General features: G+C 43.8%; 1 protein-coding gene across 1 annotated transcript in view; it reads right to left on the bottom strand.

Annotated features, from left to right (window-relative positions):
• PLBD1 (phospholipase B domain containing 1) overlaps positions 1–25,057 on the bottom strand; it is a 53,536-nt gene that overhangs the window by 11,915 nt on the left and 16,564 nt on the right. Inside the window, exons 2-8 of the mRNA XM_084617449.1 lie at positions 24,002–24,221; positions 20,347–20,430; positions 18,636–18,774; positions 14,614–14,775; positions 10,549–10,693; positions 1,795–1,995; positions 1,542–1,682 (exon numbers count right to left, since the gene is read on the bottom strand). Of these exons, the coding sequence (XP_084473575.1) occupies positions 1,542–1,682; positions 1,795–1,995; positions 10,549–10,693; positions 14,614–14,775; positions 18,636–18,774; positions 20,347–20,430; positions 24,002–24,221 (1,092 nt within the window). The remainder of the gene's footprint in view (positions 1–1,541; positions 1,683–1,794; positions 1,996–10,548; positions 10,694–14,613; positions 14,776–18,635; positions 18,775–20,346; positions 20,431–24,001; positions 24,222–25,057) is intronic.

The raw sequence follows: 25,057 nt of genomic DNA, 5'->3' as shown, positions 1-25,057 counted from the left end.
ACTAGACAGGCAACTGGCCTCCCAAATGAGGACTTGGCAGAAGCAGGCAAAAATGACTGTGCCAAGCACAAGACCAAAATGAAACTGCACGACAGCAGTTCCAGCTCAGCCTAAGAAAGGCTTGGCCCAATCACACAGGGCAGATGGTCTGGTCCCAGTCACTGATGCATCATCCTCTGCCATCACCAGCGGGCACTGCACCTCAGGTATCTGTCGCAATCCCAGAGCAATGGGAAGGAGGAACCACCTCTCTAAAGACCTCTCTCCTGCTACCCCACTTGAGATCAGCTATTAGGCTCCTTCATTTCTAGCCCCTCGGAAGAGCCACCAGAGTAGCGATGCTAAGCCCACCCACGCAGCAGCAGGAACAACCAACTGCCATATAAGTAGCCATGTTTCAGATCCTCAGTGAGAATCTGGGAGAAGCATGTGTCCACAATGTCCAACATCAGATTCTCTAGGTTTGCAGGTAGTGAAGTTTGCCATGAGCTCCCCCAGTCAGAGGGGATTAATGAGGCCTCAATTTGTTAGTCTGTCCCTAATTAAGCCATTTCAAAAAGTGAGAAACAGAAGGAGAAAAACCACTTATTTCTGCATCTTCAGCAGATTAGAGGTACACAAAACATAAAGCAGATGAAGAAAATTTATAGATTATTCATGATAAGCACCCCCCCCCAAAGCGTTATTTATATTGCGATAGCACCAAAAATCTTCTAGACGCTTCCACGGAATTAGAGAGGGCAGAAAGCCAGAACAAACCCACCACAGTTATGACTGATGCATCTTCCTGAATGTTTGTGAATGTGGGTCAATTCTGAAACTCATACATCTTCAGCTGTGCAACTGCACAATAGAACAATGGAAACAAAACAATGAAGACTGTGGACAGAGCTCAGACACAAGTGCCTGGAAAATGCTTGTGAATGTGCCCTGATTGCTGATGCTGGCTGCTAGCATGATTTCTTACAATGCCTTTGGGTTATATTTTCAGTCAACCTGTCACTAGCTTTGCTGTGGGCTTAAGATATCTTCTGGAGAGCAAATATTTGCTAGATAATATAGCCCCATGAAAGCTCAGCTCAGAGACTGAGTCTATCGGAGTCCTTTTTTTTCTTTTAAACCCATTTCCCTCTGGGGTGACAATCACAAAAAGGTTCAAGTGACTCTCAATGTCAAAATAATTCAGCACTAATTAAAAATGCTTCTTCCCGCCTCTGAGAAAAAAATAAAGGCACTCCAGTATAGAGGAAAACCATGCAGGAGAAAGCCAAGTCAGCAAAAGAAGAACAAGTCACCAATTCTTACCTTCAGCACATCCTAAAAAGATGTTCACGGTGGCCATTTGCATTCAGATGCAGCAGGTGGGAGCCAGTTTCATATGGAACACCAAGGTGCACACAAGAAATTACTGCCATTGGATCTCGGTGACATTTACACAAAAAGCTTCCCAACTTGGAGTCCCAGAAGTAAAATAACACTCCCATCAGTTTGCACAAATGGTTGAATTTTCCTAACCCTAAAACTATCAAAACAGTGATTACCTTTACGGAGAACACTTGTCTGATCAGAATACTCCACGAGTGTTGGGATCTGCTCAACGATATAGAGTGCTCCGTCCTCCAGGCTTCCTTCCAGCTTAACCTTCTTCATATCCAGGACCATGTACTGATTGTTATAGGTTCCTAGGGGGCAAGTAGGAGGAGGTTAGATCTTTCACTACTGCCTGGAGAAGCTGGGTGGGAAAAAAAGTAGGGAGTGTTTTCTTTATTCAGAAGTTCATATAAACTTACTTACCAGAGTTGCATCTTAAAAAAGTTTGTGCCCAGGTTTTGCCACTGTCTGCCATCATGTTGGCAATACGGACTCTCTGCCAGGCAAAGAGAGATTCGGGCACCACTTGTTTAAGTAAAGTTTGGTTAAACACATTGTTTGTGGTCTGCAACATTACCAAGCCACTGCCAAGTAAGTAAAAGTCATCCAGAGACATCAAAAAACCTTAAACAAAACAGAAGAGTTCCTGTTATCTTTGTGGGCTCTTAACATGGAATAGACTCCAGCTCTGCCTCACAGTCCCATGCTTTAACCAAAAGATGTTCCTTTCTCAAACAAAAAAGGCATATAACTTGTATCAGGCATATGTGCTACAATAGAGCCAGAGCGACTTTGAAGGCTCAAGCCATTATCCTCTCTCATAAATCAGGATTCCATGGCTTTTCTCAGATTGGAATACACCTAGAAGAGAATTACTCTACAAATAATTGTTCTCTGAACATAGAGCAATAACAGGTTTCTGCAAGCACAAAACAGGCAGGGAACACTCATAGCTTGAAGTTCTGAGTAGTTAGTTCCAAAACACAAAATGCAGCAATAAATAAAACCTATCCCAAGCACAGCTTTAGAATCATAGACTATCAGGGTTGGAAGGGACCTCAGGAGGTCATCTAGTCCAACCCCCTGCTCAAAGCAGGACCAATCCCCAACTAAATCATCCCAGCCAGGGCTTTGTCAAGCCTGACCTTAAAAACTTCTAAGGAAGGAGATTCCACCACCTCTCTAGGTAACACATTCCAGTGTTTCACCACCCTCCTAGTTAAAAATTTTTTCCTAATATCCAACCTAAACCTCTCCCACTGCAACTTGAGACCATTACTCCTTGTTCTGTCATCTGCTACCACTGAGAACAGTCTAGATCCATCCTCTTTGGAACCCCCTTTCAGGTAGTTGAAAGCAGCTATCAAATCCCCCCTTATTCTTCTCTTCCACAGACTAAACAATCCCAGTTCCCTCAGCCTCTCCTCGTAAGTCACATGTTCCTGTCCCCTAATCATTTTTGTTGCCCTCCGCTGGACGCTTTCCAATTTTTCCACATCCTTCTTGTAGTGTGGGGCCCAAAACTGGACACAGTACTCCAGATGAGGCCTCACCAATGTCGAACAGAGGGGAACGATCATGTCCCTTGATCTGCTGGCAATGCCCCTACTTATACATCCCAAAATGCCATTGGCCTTCTTGGCAACAAGGGCACACTGTTGAGTCCTATCCAGCTTCTCGTCCACTGTAACCCCTAGGTCCTTTTCTGCAGAACTGCTGCCGAGCCATTCGGTCCCTAGTCTATAGCAGTGCATGGGATTCTTCCATCCTAAGTGCAGGACTCTGCACTTGTCCTTGTTGAACCTCTCAGATTTCTTTTGGCCCAATCCTCTAATTTGTCTAGGGCCCTCTGTATCCTATCCCTACCCTCCAGCGTATCTACCTCTCCTCCCAGTTTAGTGTCATCTGCAAACTTGCTGAGGGTGCAATCCACACCATCCTCCACCATCCATTTATGAAGATATTGAACAAAACCGGCCCCAGGACCGACCATTGGGGCACTCCACTTGATACCGGCTGCCAACTAGACATGGAGCCATTGATCACTACTCGTTGAGCCCGACAATCTAGCCAACTTTCTATCCACCTTATAGTCCATTCATCCAGCCCATACTTCTTTAACTTGCTGGCAAGAATACTGTGGGAGACCGTGTCAAAAGCTTTGCTAAAGTCAAGGAACAACACGTCCACTGCTTTCCCCTCATCCACAGAGCCAGTTATCTCGTCATAGAAGGCAATTAGATTAGTCAGGCATGACTTGCCCTTGGTGAATCCATGCTGACTGTTCCTGATCACTTTCCTCTCCTCTAAGTGCTTCAGAATTGACTCCTTGAGGACCTGCTCCATGTTTTTTCCAGGGACTGAGGTGAGGCTGACTGGCCTGTAGTTCCCAGGATCCTCCTCCTTCTCTTTTTTAAAGATGGGCACTACATTAGCCTTTTTCCAGTCGTCTGGGACTTCCCCCGATTGCCATGAGTTTTCAAAGATAATGGCCAATTAGCACTCTCCTTTAGTTTTCTATCATCAGATATGGGAGAAGAGCTAGAGATGCCAAGAAGGTCAGAAGACTCTTCTCTATTGATAGTCTATTTTACACACTTGGATACTCCAGTGATGAGTGGCAGTACAAAATGCTTAGGACTTGTCTGTAGTTGTAATTAACACCTTGAGTTATTTGGGAGCAAACCTGTGTGTGGACACTCATTCGGAATAAAAGTAGATTTTACCAATTTAAATTATATTGGAATAGGCCATTCTTACTCTGAAATAAGTGTCCACACACAGGCTTGCACCAAAATAACTCAAGCTGTTAATTATAAACCAGTTTAGTTATATTGGTTTCAATTTCCATGTAGACAAGCCTTAGATATCCATATACAGGCCCTGTAATGGAGTAATAGCCCCTACCATGTGACTGCAAAGGCCAATTCCTGTTCCTCCTTGAAGATATAGTGGTCTGATGGACCTGACTCAAACAAGCCATCTTTTAGAATACCATGTCTTTCAAGGATCTTAAAAGTAGACATTTCCAGGAGATTGTGTGTGGTTGTTTGTAGTGTGTGGTCTGGCTGGCTGGGTCCCCCTCCCGGGCAGGTCACATCTTCTGTTATTTGTGATTTTTTTCTTAATTTATACAATAAATTGTTATTTAAAAGTGGAATTTTTAATTACAAAAACATCAAAATCCAGGTAAGCTAGAAAGGATGATTTCTTCCTGGGTTTTCATATTCACTGATTTTTATCCTCAATTCTTTTTCAATAAAATATCATCTGTCATCCTTTCCCAGCCTAATAACATACGTGCAAATATGCCAGTGTGGCCTGGAATATATCAATATTCGGAGAAAGGAAAAAGTTAAATGCATGCTACAAGTTCAACAAGGGGAAAAATCCCTCAGAAATAAGGACAAGTGGAAACTTGAGATATCAGCAGATGGCTGGAGTTCCATTCATTCATCTTTGTCTTTGTCATCTATGTTTAAGGATGCATGAGAGCTTGATGTAACTGAAATTGCTTTTTTTTGGTCAATTGTTGCCTCTCTGTACAATCCATCTAACCTATCTGTAAACCAGTCTCCCATCGTTATCAGCATCTCTCAAACAAACTTCTCAAATGAACCCTGTCACTCCTGTATCAAAGCCAACACAAGCAATCTGATTACATCTTCTGGATCAGAGCCATTTACCTTATCTCCAAACAATGTAGGAAACTGAAGTTTCCAGGACCTGGAGCCTCATTCATCATGGCACTATTAACTGCTGAGTAAAGTGAGGCCCTACACTTAACTTGATGGCATTTCTCGGTTTGTCTGCATGTAACACAATAACTTTTGACCACTGCATCCATAAATTCCAAAATTACAAGAATGTTCTAGACATCACTTAGAATACAAAGGTGAGGCAGTGACCTTAAAAAAGCCTGTAACAGGGCAGCAGAGTCACTCTGGATACAGGGGTGAGGAAGAGATCTCAAGGTTAGGGAAAGGGTAAGAACTGGGTATGAGTTAGTGGCCCCCTCACTCTATTCCAGCCAGACTCTTCACCCCAACTCCAGCCTGCCCCCCAACCGGCATGCTTGTTCCCACTTCAGCCAGAACCCTCCACCCCCCGCAGGGCCACTCACATCCCTGCTCCTTCCAGGCCCCTCACCCTTCACATTCCAGGCAGAACCTATTGGTTTTGGTGATGTGACTAATGCTTCTCTGCTCCATGTCCTGGCAGAAGCCTGACCAGGAGGCGTCCAGGATTATTGTCAGTAGACAGGTGTAGTTGGAGGTGGCTCTCAATTAGTTTGCTTAAATGGAAGGTTAGATATCAATAAGTAACTCGCTCAATCCACAGGGTCCGGAGATGGCTACTCGACAGCTGGCTAATGTATTGTGTTCTTTAGTTTTCTTCTTCAAAAATGGCTATAATTATCTCTTTCAGGAGGGGGGCCCAAGTGATTCTGAGTGGGGATCCCATTAGTGGGAGTCTTTCCAAAGGAAGCAGGCATATTATGCAAGTCGTCTTCATCAAGAAAGCAATCTCTGTTTTGCTCCTTCACACTGAAGGCCTTCTTTGAATTCTTGAACAGAGCTGCACACAGCAAACACATTGGAGAGTCCATGATGAAGCCACTTCTTGCCTGGCTTTCTTTGCTCTTTTGCTAGACATGCTGGGAACCACACCCAATGTAACATCATAGTGCTAGGGCCAGGGCTGGCTCCAGCATTTTTGCCACCCCAAGAGGCAAAAAAACCCCAACTTGCCACCAAACGGGGAGGCAGAATCCTTCCCGCCGAACATGGAGGCGGAGTGATGGTGCGGCTGCCGAATTGCTGCTGGTGACTGAATAAGAGTCATGTCCCCGCCGCCGAATTGCCGCCAAGCGCGAAACGTGCTGTGACAGAGCGGCCACCGAATTCCTGCCGCCACTGAGGGCAAATTGCCACCCCGGAGCGCAACGTCCTGCCGCCCCTTTACATTTGCCACCCCAGGCACCTGCTTGGTTCGCTGGTGCCTGGAGCTGGCCCTGGCTAGGAGCATCAGGCTCTGGTTCCTGCCTGAGGCTTGGCTCCATGGTCCATGCAGCAGGGCTTCCCACAGCAGCTGCAGAAATCAGGTCCTGGCCTGTGCAATTTTGTATTTTATCTGCTGTATTTAGATTCATGTGGTATTCTCTATAGGGGTAACCCAGTGGCTAAAGCATCATTTATTTCAGCCTGGTTTTGAAATCTTAATTGGCTGAGCAAAGCCAGGCCTTACACTCAACTCAATGGCATTTCTCTTTGTGTCTGTTGTCACAATGCTCCTCTGTGTGCAGCATCACATGGGCAATGTCCAGGGGAGAGATGACCAATGCAGGCAGCAAGGTTAGGGTTAAGGTCGCTGAAGGGAGTGAGTGATAACTGGCTGAGTTACCTCTGTTGTCACAATGCTACTGCTCAGGCTCCTCTGCCCGCAGCACCAAATGGGCACCATCAAGGAGAACTTGTTGTTGATAGGAAACTGATAAATCAACAAAGAGGAGCGGCTAAGACAAACTGACAATAAAATGTAGGTTTTGTGGCAGTATCCTGTAAAATTGCTGCAGTTTCAGAGATGGAGAGTGTATTGCTACCTCCCTCCACCCCTATTTGTCAGCTCGACCGACATAAGCAATGAAGCGTACGACCCTCTAGTTGTATCTATTGTTAACTACAAAATAAAGGATGCTTAATCAAAAACATAATATGTGCTGTGACCCAATGTTAACTAACTAACAACCTATTTACCAGACTGCAAAAGATAGGGTGCTATAATAAAAAAACAGTATTTATTGCGACACAATGTGGAGGATCTGCTATCTGGGGCAACGTGACTCGTGTTGGGGTCAAACAGTACACTGACTGGAGAGGAGGTATATTTTTTTTTTCTGGGAGGACATGTCACTTCTTACAGGGGATGTGAAGCAGCTTTGGAAAGTAGAAGAGCCAAGACTTTTCTGTCATGAGGTAGGCCAGATATAATCTAGAATTACTTTTTGTAAACTAATTATCAGGGATGGCTTGGAGGGATGGCTGTCTCTGTTTTATGCCTTTCATACCGTCTCTATCTGTGAAATGTCAATTAATACTTATATTTACACTGAGCTGATTTGCGTTTCCAATTACAGTAGATTCCGCTTATTGCTATTATCCAGCATTTGCTAGTAAGTGGAAGTGAAGCAACAGCCAGAGAAGGAAGCGCTGGGACGTGCCTTCCATGGATGCAGCCCTGCAAACTTGTCTGGGGGCAGGGCAGCAGCAGGGAGGGGAGCTGCAGCCTGGATGCTGGGGCTTTCTGTGGGGAGTGGGAGACTGGGGCCCACGGAGCTACATGGCACCTTTCCCTGCGCTCTCCAGGGGTCAGAGTTCAGCATGTCCCAGCGCTTCCTTCTGCGTGTGCAGTCCCCCAGAGAGCACAGAGAGGTACCGTGCAGCTCTGGGATCTGGGCTGCAGTCCCCCGGCCTGCAGCCCTTTATCTCCTGTGGTCCCTGTGTGCAGGCCAGTTTGCTGGGATATAGCCCCAGAAGGAAGTGGCTGGGACATGCGAAGCACTGGCCTCAGGCAGGTTTGCACATCCCAGTGCTTCCTTCCAGGGCTGCAGTCTTGTAAACATGCCTGCAGGTGGCCCTTTCTTTCAAAAAAAAAGCTGTTAATAAGAAGCATGCTGTTGCTAATATCCAAATCCCATTAACATTGATGTTAATGAGATGGGACTGGTTCCCAACAATATGTTGCCATTAACCAGAAGTTGCTAATAGCACGATTGCAACCAGGCAGAATATAGTGTATTTTATCAAGACAGTTTGCTGGCTGGCTCTGTCAGAACAAACTTCTCTTGGCTCAGGGGAAAAAGTGATAGCCTGGTGTGGGTCATGTACATGGAAAAGGCTGCAGTCTTCATTTGGAGCTGTGACATGGGACCTGTGGGTTCCACTGTAGACCCCAGAGGGCTAAATGACCGAAAGGTACAAGACTCCATCACATTACTGCAACTTACAGCAGAAGAATTTGGAAGTTTTCCTTATTGCAGGATGTCCCTAGACTGACACCAAGCTTGCGTCTCAGTTGTTGTCCATCATTTGGAAAAGTGCAAGAGTCTGTGAGCCATACTGTCAGCTAGTGCCAACTGATGAGGTCACTGGATCTGGCTCTCCTAATGGCATGTGATACTACACCATAATTCAGAGTCCGCTGAATTTCTCTCATGTAGACACATACCCTGGGAGCCAGGAACCTCACTGTGGCCATGACACCTAACTTTTGTAGCTTTTTGTCTTTGCTGAAATTTGCAGGTAATGGCAAATTCTACCATATCATTGTATCAGAGTCTGTCCTGGCACAAGAAAGCTTTAAGATGAGCCATGTCTACAACATTTCTGGGCTATTCTGACTGTCTCTAGGGAACAAGTTGAGACTTTGGGTCTTCTAGAATGAACTCTAGTTATACCAGCACCTCAGTGGCTGATTCTTTGATATCTTCCAAGGTGAAGTGCTTGACGAGCCAATTGGTCAAATCAGGGAAGACTCAGATTTTTGTCTTGTGTGACGAGGCCACAAAGATTGCAAAGCATTTTGTAACACTTGGCACATATGCCAGCCCAAATGGCAACACTTTAAATCGGTAGTTCTGGTTCCATATCTGAAGCACAGAGAGTATGTCTGTACACATGTAAGCTCCATCTCCCTTTCTAAAGGGTGCAATGGTTCTCAACAGCATCTTTTCAGAGAGATCTCAGATCCAGGTTGGCCCTTAGCCTTCTGTCTGTTTAGGTACCTAGACAGTACCTTTCCTTCTCAACAGGTGACAGAGACTGAGTGGCATTCCTTGCCAGTGGGGACTGGAATTACTATAGAGACTTTCTTCCTAATACTGCTAGAATGCACTACTGAAAGGAGATAATTTGGTGGAAATTTTCTAATCTGACTTCAGTAGCCTCTCAAAGATGAGAGCCCAAATCTCTAAGAGAAGGTGGTGCCTAAGGACCATTGCGGAGAGAGAGGATGCACAAGACAAGCAGTCCCTCAACCTCAATTTCATTCAAATGTCATTCAAAAAAACACTACCACCCCAGGGTTATTGCTGTTTGTAGGTAGAGACACTGAGGACCCTTCAGCTTCTGTTGCAAGGGAAACACACCAACTAACTGGAGTACTGAAATCCTCAGCTAAACAAACTGATGACCACAGTTCTATCAGAATTAGCCTCTGCCTGCATACCCATCTCAACTATTTTTTTAAAAAAATGATTTTAAGTTTTGAATTTCAGCTTCAAACGTGTGTGATGCAAACACAAACAGCTTTTCATTTTGCTTACTTTTTCAAGTCCTGAAGTTTAGAATCATTTCCGCCACCCCTCCATCTGAACTCCCACCCATTTTTTTAAAACCAAGAATCCACATTTTAACATTAACTACTGGCACTTTCTAACATTGCTCTAGGATGAGGAGAATGAGATGTGCTGCCAAGTCTGTCTGTGGCAGTTTATAAGTAGTTTTGGCTACATAACTAAAACATGAAGCATACATAAAGAACAAGAAAAAAAGACCATCCTCTGAAGGGAGAGTAAGTCTAAAGTTCGCTGGTCAGGTAGAATCGCCCTCCCCCAACACGTACCCCCACCTTCACAAATCAAAAAGGCGATTGAAAAATCAATTTGAGGACTGGCAACCAAATGTCAAAGATGATGTAAATCTGATACTCCCTAGTAATCCCATTAGTATCAGTCACACCACTAAAGTGAAGTGTTCAGAACTGTATTATCACCAGAGACACACTAGCACTGTAGGGCTACTCTTGGGCAGGGTGGGGAAAAGATCAGCAATGCAGGCGAACATGTACCAAGCAAGCAGAATTCAAACTCTTTCAAAAGGAATGACATTTGCGCCAGGGGGTTGCAGAATATTTAACAAGTACTCTTCAGAACACAATCTCAGACAATTTTTTTAAAAAAGGACACATTCAAAACAATAAATCTGGAAAATATTTTCCTCTATTGGCTTCTAAGGGTATTAAGGTAGGTCAGCCTCGGTGCCTACAGTAACAGTGTCCTGTCTATAAGGCTTTTATAGAAGAGTCCACAAGAGTCAGTGAGCTGTGGAGAGGGCACATACAGACATGGATGCATTTATGAAAGCTGAGTATGAGGTTTCCTATTCTCACCCCAGTTACCTGGGTAACTGCTGAATGAGATCCGACCAGTAACAGTCTTTGGATCAGTGATGTTGAAGTCCCAGTGTTTATATATTCTCAGCGTAGCTGCATATGTAAACCAACTGGAATGAGCAAAATAGATGTTCTCATATCCGGGGAGAACCTAGAAAACAGAAGCAGAACAGTGAGTAATCCTGATCATTGTAACACTCAACTCTACACCAGTAGACCTGGAAGAACAACTTGTAGCAAAAAACCCATATGATGGATTTTGCCTTTGTTCAAGAATTATCAGACTATCAAGTTTGAATCTCTTGTTATAATGGGAGATTATAATCTTTATAAGATTTAATAATCTTTAAAGCCAGAGAGGGGATGCCTGGGAGACCAGGAATTCTGGAGCAGATATAAGGGCCTAAGAAATGACAGCTGCAGGTGCTGGGAGAGAAGAAGTGGTCTGAAGGTGACAGTGTCTGGGGAAACCCAGGGTACTGTTTCTTTAAGGGCCTGGGATTAGGAGCTTTGCAGTGTGGTGTGGGACAAGGCTCCCCTCTCTGTCCGCCATCCAGAATAAGTTCTGGGAAAAAGCATGGCATACAACCTGACTCTTGCCTTACTCTGAGAGAGACGTGAGCAGGGGAAGCACTGGTTGCCTGCTGACCTCTCCCAGCCCACAGGAGAAAAGATTGAGGTGGTGTGACCTGGCCTCCAAGTTGGGGAGGAAGGCTAACACCTTCACCCCAGACAAGGCACCTGGGAGGAAAGAATTTTTGTTATGAAGGTTTGTTTTGTGTTCTGTTTGCTTTTTTTAAAAAAAGAACGTGTTGCCAACCTGGGTGGAACCGGTTAAGGGAAATTTACAGAGGTCAGCTTGGAGAAGCTGCCCTACAATGGCAGCCAGCTATAGCTGTTAAAAATTAGTCACTGACATTTCTGGGAATAATCCTTGGTCAGTTCGCTGTTTACAAGCAATTAGTAGTAATTATTTGAAATTAGTTAGTTTAGTTTTTATTGGACACATGTATTATGATATGTTTCAGTTCCCTGAGTGCTACTTAGAATCAAGTTTCCTGCTTAAATACTCATATTTACAAATGCAAAATTTGCTTTCTACAATATTCTTCAATATGAGCTGAAAATATGCTGGTTTTGTGTATGTTCCTCTTGGTGACCTGGTTAAATAGAAAGTACAGAAGGCAAAGACAAGGGACCTTGTCAGTAAAAGCAAATTTGTTTAAAATTTTAAATGTATATTGACAGAACATTTTTAAGTTTTCACTCAGCTCTAATATCCAGGAGCCAGTTACAGTACATAAATATCGGACTCTTTTCAAGGTTAAGCTAAGGTTCCTGAGATGCGACATTCCCCACACCAAAAGGGAGTGTCCCAGAAGTCTTCAGATCCCATCTGGAACCCTGAGAATTCCCCATTTTGTCACCTTAATCTTTGAAGCACCATGTTGCGGCCACCATCTGCAGTGAGATTCTTTCCGAAGCCCAATAACAAAACCTCTCTCAAAAATTCTTTTTTAAATCAAACCAAGACTGCCTGTTGATCTAGATGGCACTCCCTCCTCAGAGCACTGTGCCCACAGCTGCAGTGTTCCAACCCCGTAACAGCACAGGGAAGGAGACCACCCCTAGAAACGAAAAACCAATTTCTAACCATTTTTATATCACACCAATTGCCATAGGACCATAGTGCTTCTCCTGGATGATTGTGAAAATCCCCAGTTGCACAGCCTCCTATAGCATCTTTAACTCCCCAAATTTACACAAAGAGGTTACCTCTAAATCAGATACAGGTATCCCCCGGTCCTCCCCCCAGAAAGCTAAAATGCTGCCTCAACAGTCTTCCTGATCACTACCAGACCAAGGGACAGAGACTGGTTCTGGAAAATCAGATGCTGACCTTTTCAAAGGCACGCTGCAGAGTCACATGATTGGCCATTCTGAGATGTTTTGTACCCCTTAAAAATGCATGGGAACTTATCATCTATCTCTCCAAAGTGGCTTTTAGCCATCTTCAGATCTTAAACAACTTCAATTTAGAGACAAATGAAAGACCAAATACAAGAGTAACATGATACAAAAACAAGAACTGGAATGATTTGTTAGAAAAATTATCTATGTACAAAAAGAAAAGGAGTACTTGTGGCACCTTAGAGACTAACCAATTTATTTGAGCATAAGCTTTCGTGAGCTACAGCTCACTTCATCGGATGCATACTGTGGAAACTGCAGAAGACATTATATACATAGAGACCATGAAACAATACCTCCTCCCACCCCACTCTCCTGCTGGTAATAGCTTATCTAAAGTGTTCATCAAGTTGGGCCATTTCCAGCACAAATCCAGGTTTTCTCACCCTCCGCCCCCCCCCCCCCCCACACACACACAAACTCACTCTCCTGCTGGTAATAGCCCATCCAGAGTGACCACTCTCTTTAAAATGTGTATGATAATCAAGGTGGGCCATTTCCAGCACAAATCCAGGTTTTCTCACCCCCTCACCCTCCTCCAAAAACCACACACACAAACTCACTCTCCTGCTGGTAATAGCTCATCCAAAGCGACCACTCTCCCTACAATGTGCATGATAATCAAAGTGGGCCATTTCCAGCACAAATCCAGGTTTTCTCACCCCCCCACCCCCATACACACACAAACTCACTTGATAATAAATGGCCCACCTTGATTATCATACACATTTTAAAGAGAGTGGTCACTTTGGATGGGCTATTACCAGCAGGAGAGTGAGTTGGGGGGGCGGGGCGGAGGGTGAGAAAACCTGGATTTGTGCTGGAAATGGCCCAACTTGATGAACACTTTAGATAAGCTATTACCAGCAGGAGAGTGGGGTGGGAGGAGGTATTGTTTCATGGTCTCTGTGTATATAATGACTTCTGCAGTTTCCACAGTATGCATCCGATGAAGTGAGCTGTAGCTCACGAAAGCTCATGCTCAAATAAATTGGTTAGTCTCTAAGGTGCCACAAGTACTCCTTTTCTTTTTGCGAATACAGACTAACACGGCTGGTACTCTGAAACCTATCTATGTACAGTATCAGTTAAAACAAAATGGAATCAAGATGATGGGGCCCTGACACCTGATTGAGGCCCCTATGTGCTCCTGAAATATAAATAATAATGAGGAAAAAAGAAAAGGAGTACTTGTGGCACCTTAGAGACTAACCAATTTATTAGAGCATAAGCTTTCGTGAGCTACAGCTCACTTCATCAGATGCATATCGTGGAAACTGCAGCAGACTTTATATATACACAGAGAATATGAACCAATACCTCCTCCCACCCCACTGTCCTGCTGGTAATAGCTTATCTAAAGCGATCATCAGGTGGGCCATTTCCAGCACAAATCCAGGTTTTCTCACCCTCCACCCCCCCACACAAATTCACTCTCCTGCTGGTGATAGCCCATCCAAAGTGACAACTCTTTACACAATGTGCAAGACAATCAAGTTGGGCTATTTCCTGCACAAATCCAGGTTTAACTTGGATTTAAACTTGAAGAGTGGTCAGTTTGGATGAGCTATTACCAGCAGGAGAGTGAGTTTGTGTGTGTATGGGGGTGGGGGGTTGTGAGAAAACCTGGATTTGTGCAGGAAATAGCCCAACTTGATTGTCATGCACATTGTGTAAAGAGTTGTCACTTTGGATGGGCTATCACCAGCAGGAGAGTGAATTTGTGTGTGGGGGGGTGGAGGGTGAGAAAACCTGGATTTGTGCTGGAAATGGCCCACCTGATGATCACTTTAGATAAGCTATTACCAGCAGGACAGTGGGGTGGGAGGAGGTATTGGTTCATATTCTCTGTGTATATATAAAGTCTGCTGCAGTTTCCACGATATGCATCTGATGAAGTGAGCTGTAGCTCATGAAAGCTTATGCTCTAATAAATTGGTTAGTCTCTAAGGTGCCACAAGTACTTCTTTTCTTTTTGCGAATACAGACTAACACGGCTGTTACTCTGAAACCTGTCATAATAATGAGGGTTACATCAACATGATCATGATACAAGTCTACTCAGGGGCTAGAAGCTATGAGAAATTTTGTTGCCCTCACCTTGATAAGAGCAGAGCAGTGACCGATGTCCCACTGATATCTCCCAAAGCCTGCTGGGTCATCCTTATACCAACCCACTACTGAATACGTGAATAATGCAGGAATAAGGTCCAGTAAATCTCCAACTGCATTCAGGAAGCGGACATCAAAGACACTCAGGGGCTGGGAGGCAAAGAGACCAAAACAAAATTATTTTCAGATGGAGAAGTGACTAAGTGAGCAACTTCAGCTGTTAATACAAGTTTGTTTTTCTTTCACCCCCAAAGGAATCATTAAGTTATTCCCTTTACATAAAACATTTGTTCATATAATGCCATAATTACACTATATTGATACTGGAATACTGCTATGGAGAAAACAACTAAGGAAGAAAAGGAGAAGTTAACAAGAATTATTAAAACCTGTTGTATCTGTACAGAAAGCCCAGAGTCAGCAGCTACTGTACTGTTAGGTTTGAAAACTTAGTCAGTTGTACATTTATCTAAATGTCTTTATTAATGACCCAGATGAGCACTAAGGTCTCACAAAGACTTTGGGCTTGTCTACATGAGAAAAAAAAGCCCACAATAGCTAATGTGTTTAGCTATTCATACTAACTTCCCTGTGTATACAAACTCTTTGATCAGACACATCCTGAGGTTGGAAAGACTGGAGATAAATGATGCATGGGGAGCTAGGTAAGCTTAGTGATACTAGCCAAATGTGAAACTACTTTCTCAGATTGGTTAATAGAGAAAGCCAATCACCAGGAACTAGACCAAGGACTTTCAAAAATCCCATCCTGGCTTTAGGAGACCAGAGTGATCTAATTCACAGTTCATTTGTAACCTATCATTTGGTAGTCTCTCCCCTGGCCTCTTCCAGATAAACATATAAACAGAATTCTAATCTTAAGCCTTCTTGACACCAGGGTAATTTTTAGAAAATTCTCCATGGTTGTTAACACCATACCCTTTGTGTAGACAAGGCTCAATAGGGTGACAGAGTGCTTGTGGCTGGAAGAATAAGACTGGTTGATTTGCAAGGGGAAGCAACCAGGTAGGAAAGAAGTACAGTGCTTCCATGAAGCCCTGTTCCTAACCATGAAGCTGGCCTCTCTTAAGAGAGACTGCTGGGGAGAGGTGGAAGAGAAGAGAATGGTGTTCTCTCAATTGCTACCTATTTTAACATGGAAGTAAAATGGAGAACTGTATTGTCCACGAGCTATTCAAACTATTCTGCTTTTCAAGTGGAAGTAATCAGCAGAAAGAATGTAATACACTGCTTTGTGCACATGTGCACAAAGGGGAAGGGAAAAACCTTCCAAAAATAAAGCATTTGCCAAAAGTTCCAATAATAAGCAAAATTTCCCCACTAAGCTAAGATCTTGTATAGCAGGTGACCCTAATATTGGCTGTGATTTAGAGGCGGAAGGCCGAGACATACATTTAACTTTTATTATATTGCTTTATACTCTCACATTTTTTAGTGAAAAGATATGGCAGGGGAGGGGCAGGCAAGGTACCTCAGGTCTATAAACAGCGGGATGACTCAAGTGTTGAGTTTCTTTTAAACAACAGTGTGATGTACCCAGAAGAGGGTCCTGGGAGTCGGTATATAGGACAACTTTAGTTTCTATATTAAATTATACATGAGAAACCACTTTCAAAAATAATCAAGAGTTGGACTGAGAGATTGCAGGGGAGAAGGCCTGACAAACTGAGTAGGAAGAAGCCAATGGAGGTAGCAGCAAGAAGTGAGATGGAGCAGTCTTTGGCTGCTGATTATAGGTTCCCTGGGCTAGGAAGTGGTGTACTGTGTGTGCCTGGGTTCCCATACCAACCACTGGTATGGTGGCACAAGGCCAGAGAAGGGGAAAGGACTACAGGGCCCAGCATTGGAGCCAGACACCAGATATAAGGACTGGATTTTTATTTTGTTGGACTGTATGTCACCCTGGAATGGGTGGACTTAAATCATGACCTGGCTGTAGGATCATCCCAGGAAGAGGCTGACCTCCAGAGGACCAGAGCATCGGTCGGCAGGGGGTGCCAGACAGGGTGAGAGCTGCCATGCCTGACCACAAGGAGCAACTCCAGAGGTGAGCTGAGCCCTTCACAGTGACCTACTTAAAAGGGCCATGTTTTTTGGCACTGTGTACAAGGTAAGTGATTGTGATGATGCATACACCATTGCTGACTGGATCAGCACAATACTTTGTATACTGTCCGCATGGGATTTTCAAAAGCGCTCAGTGCTGGTCTAACTCTTTCCCCCACTGACATCAATGGTAAAATTCCAAATGACTTCAATGGCAGCAGGACTAGGCCAATGCTGAGTGCTTTTGAACATCCCGCATCTGGCTTTAAGTCATGACCACCCAGAACCTGGAACAAGCATTCCCCCTAGGGAAAAGTGGGAGAGGTGAGATGGAGAAAAGGGGACATCACAAGCATACTCCTACATGTCTAAAGTTTTCCGATGAATCCATTTGCTCAGGAATTAGCATCTCGTCTTCAGGATTCTGGGAGAGCCTCAAGACACTGATCGAAGTCCTGCAACAAATCCTTTGAAGTCCAAAGGATGCTGTGTAGTCAGGGCCCTACCAAATTCACCATAGGTGCCGACTTCCCCTCTACCCAGGGGGTGCTTGGCCCCCATTCCCCCCTAGGCCCCACCCCCACTCCACCCCTTTCCGCCCCACCCCTTCTCCCAAACCCCTGCCCCACCTCTTCCATCCCTGGCTCCTCCCCAGGCCCTGCCCCCACTCCACCCTTCCCCCAAGCTCCCACCCCGCCTTGCCCTGCCCCACTCCGCCTCGCCCCGCTCCCACCCTTACTTCTGCACTGCTGCTGGCAGGGCACTGTCTTCAGAGCTGGGTGCCCGGCTAACAGCTGCTCCTCTCCAGCCACCCAGATCTGAAGGCAGCACAGAAGTAGGGGTGGCAATACTGAGACTCCCCTAAAATAACTTTGTGACCCCCCTGCAACTTTTTTGGGTCAGGACCCCCAATTTGAGAAATGCTGGTCTCCCCCATGAAATCTGTATAATATAGGATAAAAGCACACAAAAGACCAGATTTCACGGTCCGTGATGTGTTTTTCGTGGCCGTGAATTTGGTAGGGCCCTAGTTATGAAAGCTTGTGCAGTCTTGTCCGAGAGTCAAGCTTTCTTAACAGAATCTCAGCAACTCTGGCCTACAGAGAAGTGTGTCTCCATTATTCTGAACGGACCCTGTCTCTTTCTTTTTCACTGTCTGGCTTCCCCTGCAATAAAGGCCCAAAGCAAATTCTACAGAAAAAAAAAAAAGGGCTTTGCTATTTTAAATGTTTCTGCCTTGCAGTTCACCACTCCCAACCTTCCCTCTTCCTTGCAGTCCTAGGCAAAGATTGAAAGGTCAGTTACTGAAGTCCTTACTTTCACTGTGTGACATGCATTAGACATTTTGGGACAGATCTTTAGCCGTTGTAAATTACTGTAGTTCTACTGAAGTTCATGGAGCTACACTGTTTTACACCAGCTGATGATCTGGATCTTTGAAATGATACTTCCAATACAAATTCTAATATGAATCACAAACAACTCTGCCATAATACTGTCACACACACTCTAAAATGAAAGACTAATTTTTTTTTAAAAATCCAGGGCTTTAAAGTTACCTTTGAAAATAAAGGTGAAAGCTTTAGTGACCTCCCAGTTTTTTATTCACAATATTCTTGCCACTTTGAACACCCAAGAATTATTTGCCCAGAAACCAATTAAGAGTGCAATCTTCCAATCTGAGTGTGCATTATAAAATCATTCCCCACCAGCATTCAAGAAGACAGAGTTGCAAATTAGTTTTAGGGAAAATTTCTCTGATCTGCACTGAAGACTTCTTACATAATCCATACCGAATATCCACTAATGTTAATGAAAGCTTTGTTTGCTGAATAGGTCAGCAGAGACCCTTGTCTTTAAATATCTTCTACATCTTTGACTTTGAATTACCCTATCCTTCCCTCCTCCCCCTAGAATCACTTAGAGAGCTTCATCACTCTTACTCTTTGCTTGTGGTGCTTAGCCCATTCTTGGGCTCCCATGTACAGCCCATCCAGCTGTGCAATAACATAGCCAGCATGCCTCCAGAAGGGGTCATCCTTATTATTTTTGATTTGTTGTCTGGTCCATTGATCCTGTTTCCTGCAAAGGAAAAAATTTGGTTTTACAGAGCACTCTTCATATTCCATGTATCCTACAAAGAAAAACACTTTACACCATAATTAACTAAATAATAGAGTGGATTAACCATGGACAAATGTAGTTGTGATAATGCTGCTCAGCCATAGCTGTCTCTCCCCTTCCCTCCCCACTCCACCTCCCAGACAGAGCTTAGAATATAAAACACCATGTTTTGTTAAAATAGGCCAGACCAAATTCTGGCCCCTGCTCCGGCCCCTTTACCCAAGTCTGGTAAGCATACAGGAGTGTAAAATGACTGCAACCGAATTCCCTTGGTGCTGTCGCAAGGTAGGGCTGACATAAATGGCTCTATGATGCCCCCATTCCCTCCCTCCACAGGCTCAGGAATAGTGTGCATCCTGGGAACATTTAGGGGCATGGTCATAGCTCTCAGGCCTACAGGTTTTCTGTACTGTATAGCAGCCTATAGCCAGCCCAGCAAAGGTTGCTGTAAAGCAGATCAATCCCCACAGCAATCCATAGTCTGGGCCATGCAATGGTGGGTATAAAGCCACTTTCACCCCCATCCACCACCCTGAGCTGCACCTGCTGTGCAGCGTCTCTTTGGAGATGCAGCATAGAACTTCGCCTGGAATGTTTACCAGGGCATAGTGATTGCCTGCTATTTTTTTCATTGAGGAAAGGCTGGTGGTTAGAGGGGTATAAGGAAGCATTGGGATCCTTAACTTCTGCTTCAACAGGCCAAAAAAAATGCCTTTAATGTAGTACCTTATGAGAGGGATCACTACTTATATGTGCAGCAATAACAGCATGAGCCACAAGCACAAGTCCTAGTGTGGGGTCCAGAACTACTGAAAGCATGCTACCCATGGAGCCATCACTTCCTAGCATAAAGATGGGCAAAAGGCACAGCTTACAGAAATGGCTGAGGTTTTGCAGAAATATTTGTAGTCGAAGAAAGAAAACAGAAATTATATCAACACATGAACCTAAGGAAATAAATAAGTTAGGCCAAATGCTGAGCCACCCAATTTAGAGCCTGGTTCTCTTCTCATGTGCACCAGTTTTAAACTAGTGTAACTCCATTGACTTGAACAAAGTCACTCCTGATTCTCGCAGGTGTAAGTGAAAGATTCCAGCACTTAGTAACTAACATACAATGTACTTGACCTTATAGAATATACACTATACAAATGTCTACAGTAGGAAATATATAGGAAAAATTACAGGTGCCAAGAGATAGTCCAATGTGGTATTCAGTACACAAGCTTGTCCATAAAGTAACTGAATACAGTAAGCTTGTGAATTAGTTGGCATTAATTAAACCTGTTTGTGAGAGTTCAAATGCCTCTTTGAAGGAACAGAATAGGGAACAGGGCATATTCCCTTCTTAATATATGTTTGCACTTCTTATTCTTGTTAGGTACATAATCATAACAGAAGGAGCCTCTACTTCCTCTTTAGCACACAAACAAGATCAACAAACTCTGCTGAAAGACCTGAGGATTCCATCATTCTTTTATTTCTAAGCCATGAATGCAAGAATCACATTTCTAGTAACTCAATACATACCCCATAAACTCCTGAATGGTGCTTAGAATGGTGGGATTCTTAATTAGTTGTGGATACAGGTTTGAAGTATGGTCATACATACGCCTGAAAGAATAAGTGTCAAAAGTTATTTTCTGCCATTTTTCCTTCATTTCTTTCATTTCTGGTTTCATGAATAGTAACAGATAAGCAGCATAGTTTGCAAGTCAGCTGTTTCTTTATCACAGTATTAACTTTGCATCTCTGGTGCAAGACAAACCATGATGCATGTAATAAGAGGAGACTTTTCAGAGTATAAATGGCATAGCTCACCACCCACTCAAACTGTCTTACAATGGAAAAAGATGAGAAAATGAGATTAAAGTATCTCTATAATGAAACTTCTGTTTTCCAGCATGTTTCAGGTCTGTAGCATCTTGGATGTCCTAACACGTTAACTGAAAGTATGACACAAATGGTTTACTGGAAGATGATCCCATTTGGGATCAAGAAAGCATTCAGGTGGATGCTGATTTGATAGCTTGTGAAAAACTCAACTGATATCTAATAGTGTTTTACTACCAATTAACCAAGTGTTTCTTCCTCAATGGATTAGCTAAATATCTATGCAAAAAATGTATATTTAAAGAGGAAAAAAGGGGTCCTGCACACTTCCAGAGCACTAAAGACTGTCTCTGGCCTTACTGTTTTGAGGAAGAGGAATGGATGGGAATTGCCAGGAGCTTTGCTGGGATCCAGAGTGAGCAGAACTAAGCCACTCATCTGTGTAGGGAGCTCCCGCCTAGCATTGAGAGCAATACATCAGGGCCAACTATGTAACCTGGGTTGCATATGATCATGCTGAGCACTTGTCACAAGGCCAGACTTCTTTCTGTTAAAGTCTGCAACAATCCTAGGTCATTTCACTGTAAGGGCAACCCTCATTGGGACGAATAGGTTTGCAAGATCCGCAGGCCTTATTCCCAGTTCCTATCTGAGGGTGAAATGCATTCCTCTGCAGAGGGCCTATGTACCACAAGTCCTATGTAAGCAGAAAACTCTCATCTCTGCTTTGCTCCCATTGTACCACTCAGGCAGCACAAAGGAAGGAGAGACTCACCATGACTCCCCCTCTGGGGATTCCCACAGCAGGCACAGAACCTGCAGAGTGGGCCCCTACATAGTCCTCCCCCTCAGACCCCAGCGGAGGGGGCATGTTGGGGACAGGGAAAGGGAATGGCCAGAGTGCAGTACACTCCATCTGGCAGATGCTCCCTTGGGGATGACAGCCAGATAAGCAAGTTAGAGAAGCTCCCAGATTGTTCTAATAAGTGCTTGGGCCAGGGCAGGTAACCAAGGAGTTGTAACCAGCCCCCCAACAAACACCTCTATCTGCCACACCTAGTGAATGTCCAGCAACAGAGGGCACACTTTACACCAGTGGCATCTCTAGGCTGCTCACTGACCAAGCCAGTGCAGAATCAGGGACTTGTAGCTTCTTGAGAGGCCTCGCCTCCTTATACGAATCAGAGATCAGACAGAAGGGAGGAAGGAGTTCAGGGACTCAAGTGATCTTTTTTTTAATTGCCTTGAGATATTAAATGAAACGTCTAAGTCCTTCATGCTTTATAATGGTGTCATACTCAAGCAGAGATTAAGTTTAAGCTTTTCTGTTCTACCTAGGACAAAATGTAAGGCAATTAGGAAACCGGACTGAGAATCTCAAGGTACACGCCAAAGGAGAATTTCAATTTACCTCTTTAAATCAAGAGGAGCATCACTGACAGGATGCAGGCTGGGAGAGATCGTACCAGAGTGATGTTTGACCAATGATATTTCAAGTTTAAAGTTAGCTCTCTCGGACCTATCATGTTCCATTGAAGTACATGAGAAACGCAGGGGCTCAGTGTGATGGATTTGGAGTTGCTCTGTAATTGGCTGAGCAAAATGAGGCCTAGTACTCCTTTCAATTTTATTTCTGTCTGCCACTGAAAGGAAGTATGACGAGACCCAAACCCAGTCAGGTCTGCAGGGGTAAGTGCAGCTGATCCACAGATACTGTAACCCAGGGCCACGTCTAAGTGAGCATTGCAGGATTCCACCCTGGAAAAGGTGAGGACATGAGGGCTATTACCTGTGGGGGTGCACTCAGAGACCAGAGAAGGGATCCGAGGTGCAGCCAGCCCTGTAACTGTGACACTCAGTGCCTCTGAAAGTCAGGACATTGATTTAGCTGCCTAAACATGGATTTAGGTGCCTAGCTTCAGGCACCTGCTTTTGAAAATCTGTGCCAATAATTCTCAGTTCATGTATAAAACAAGGGTACTTGAAAGAACTCAGAGCCATTTCTAGTCCAAGCAATGATAGATTGCATCCCAGTCTGAATACAACTAGTTAGTATTAAGGAATTTAACAGGTAGTGTCCACCAGATTTGAACTGTGAATTCTGAAAATCCAAAAGCAATTATAAAATAAACTATTTTCCCCCTCACTCCTTATAGTACCAGGTAATGCAGCTTTTGGGAGCAATGCTAAAAAATAAAATTGTCCTCATTTTAATCAGTGTCCAGGGTACTAAATGAACACAGGAACAGCCAAATTATTTCCTTTTAAGAGTGGAGGGGTGTGGGAGGGATAGGGAGGATGAAGTGGTGATTTTCCTTTATTTGCAAGTCATTTTGTTTTTACAAGTTAAAAAAAAAAAGCACAACAGGACACATACTTTCTTAGTCTATGTGGTAAAGGATAAGATCTAGTAGAAGAGCATCAGCACCTCTTAGTTTATTTCATCATACATTTTTTTCATAAGTTTTCTGAAACATAGGGAAGTTCTATGTGCTCCTTAGTGAAATAGAGCATGCCAGTCTATTTAGATAGCTTTGCTGTAGCCTGATGCCTGACAGCTGAGCAGTTGTTGATGCAAGTAAAGCCTTCAGCATCTTGGAACAGACTGTTATGCTTTCCACTTGCTGTTATCAGATGGGGAGAGTCTTTAAAAGCGATAGTTAAGCTGCATGGTCACAGCTGTGTGCAAAAGGAGAGAACAAGGGCATAAAGAGACTTACTTATCTCTTATGGGAGAAAATTCAGACAATGCTGGCTCTTGGAGAACAGACCTTCCAAATGCACAGAGATGAATGTGGCAGGCAGTTAGATGGGGAAGCTTGAGATGCCCCCATTTGTTTCCAGATTTCAACATGGAAGACTTATGCAAGTGTCCCAAGGGAGAACAACTGCCTTATGTTAACTCGGGTACTTTCAGCATTTGAGCAAGGAAAGGAAGGGAAGATGTACGTATCCCTCCATAAGAGCTATTTTTCAAGAATGACTAATTCATCCATTTGTGATCTACTTGGGGGAAATGTGAGACAGGACTCTGGGCTTGCATTCCAATTGTTGAATTTTAGAAAAGTTACTTAATCTCTGTGGTTCAATTCCTCATCAGTAAAATGGGTTTAATACTCATCTCTCTCTCTCCAGCCTGTTGTGAGACTCTCTGTTAAAAAACAAACTTTTTGAAATCTTTGAATGAAAGGTGATAAGTATTATATTGTAACAAATATCTGAACTGCCACATTTATAGTTAACTTATATGCATCAAAATAGAGAGGGAGAAAAGAGACCTGAAGAAAAAGCTGGCAGTATCATGCACTGAAATTAGGTATTTACAGAGTAAGCTAACTTGAAAGGTACTTACGGAGCTGTGAGATAGCCCTCCAAAAAGCCAGCTGCATACATGAGGTGTTCATTGCCTATGGACTGACTCCCATAGCCTGCTCTGATCTCCAGAATCCCCCACCCTGTTGATTGTATGGTGTCATTGTAAAAGCCATAGGCATCTCCATTTCTGTCCAATATATCTTTGACCTGGATTATTTTCTCAGTTTTCATCCAATATACAGTTGCATAGCGGATTTCTGCAAGCAAAAACCAAGGAGGAGAAAGTTAGAAGGTTGTATTACATATCTCCAGCAATAAGACGTGTGGGGACCTCATTCCACTGCAATATCCTATCCCTCATGGAGAACTAGATGGATGAGACAATTGGTAGTGAAGTTTATGCAGCCAACCAATTCTAGGTCACTAGTTTCAATCTATAATTAATGACCTAGAATAATCATCATCAGATGCCTGTTTGCTCACTTAAGTAACAGACAACTGGACAGACTGGTTGGTTCACCATATCTGATACCTCTGTTCACAATCTTAAAGGGTGAAAAAAATGAAAAGCTACAAAAACCAGACTACCTACTCAGGCCTCGAGATGGCCCCTGAGGAACAGAGCTAAGGTCCAGTTCATTGGCAGGGCAGAGACGTGGAAAAGCATGTAGAGCCACTTCCTGTCTCATATTGGACCTGTGGACATCCTCAGTTTCCAGGACTGAAATTCTGGCACATTTCAAAACAATTATATTGACTTTTTTTTTTTTAAACAAAACGCTCCACCCAGTACTCGCTCAATTAAAGTTAACACATTTTACACTACAGCAAACTCTCCTACTGCCTTTCCAAAGATAGAAACATACTACATTAGCTGCACACACTGTGACTGTATTAAGAGTAACCCTCTAAAAAGCTAGTGACCATGTGCTATATCACTTGCAGGAAACTATGTCCACAATCTTTTCAACGCATAGCATCAGCCACAGTTGAGTCCTGATATAGAAAAGAAGATGCTCCCATACCTGACCCAGAAGAAATTCTACAAAGAGAGGTTTCAGAGTAACAGCCCTGTTAGTCTGTATTCGCAAAA

Source organism: Lepidochelys olivacea, assembly GCF_965140295.1.
Source record: "Lepidochelys olivacea isolate rLepOli2 genome assembly, chromosome: 1".
In the NCBI taxonomy this organism is placed as follows: Eukaryota; Metazoa; Chordata; order Testudines; family Cheloniidae; genus Lepidochelys; species Lepidochelys olivacea.
Note: the sequence above shows the minus strand (reverse complement) of the source record. Positions and strands in the feature narration are given on the sequence as shown.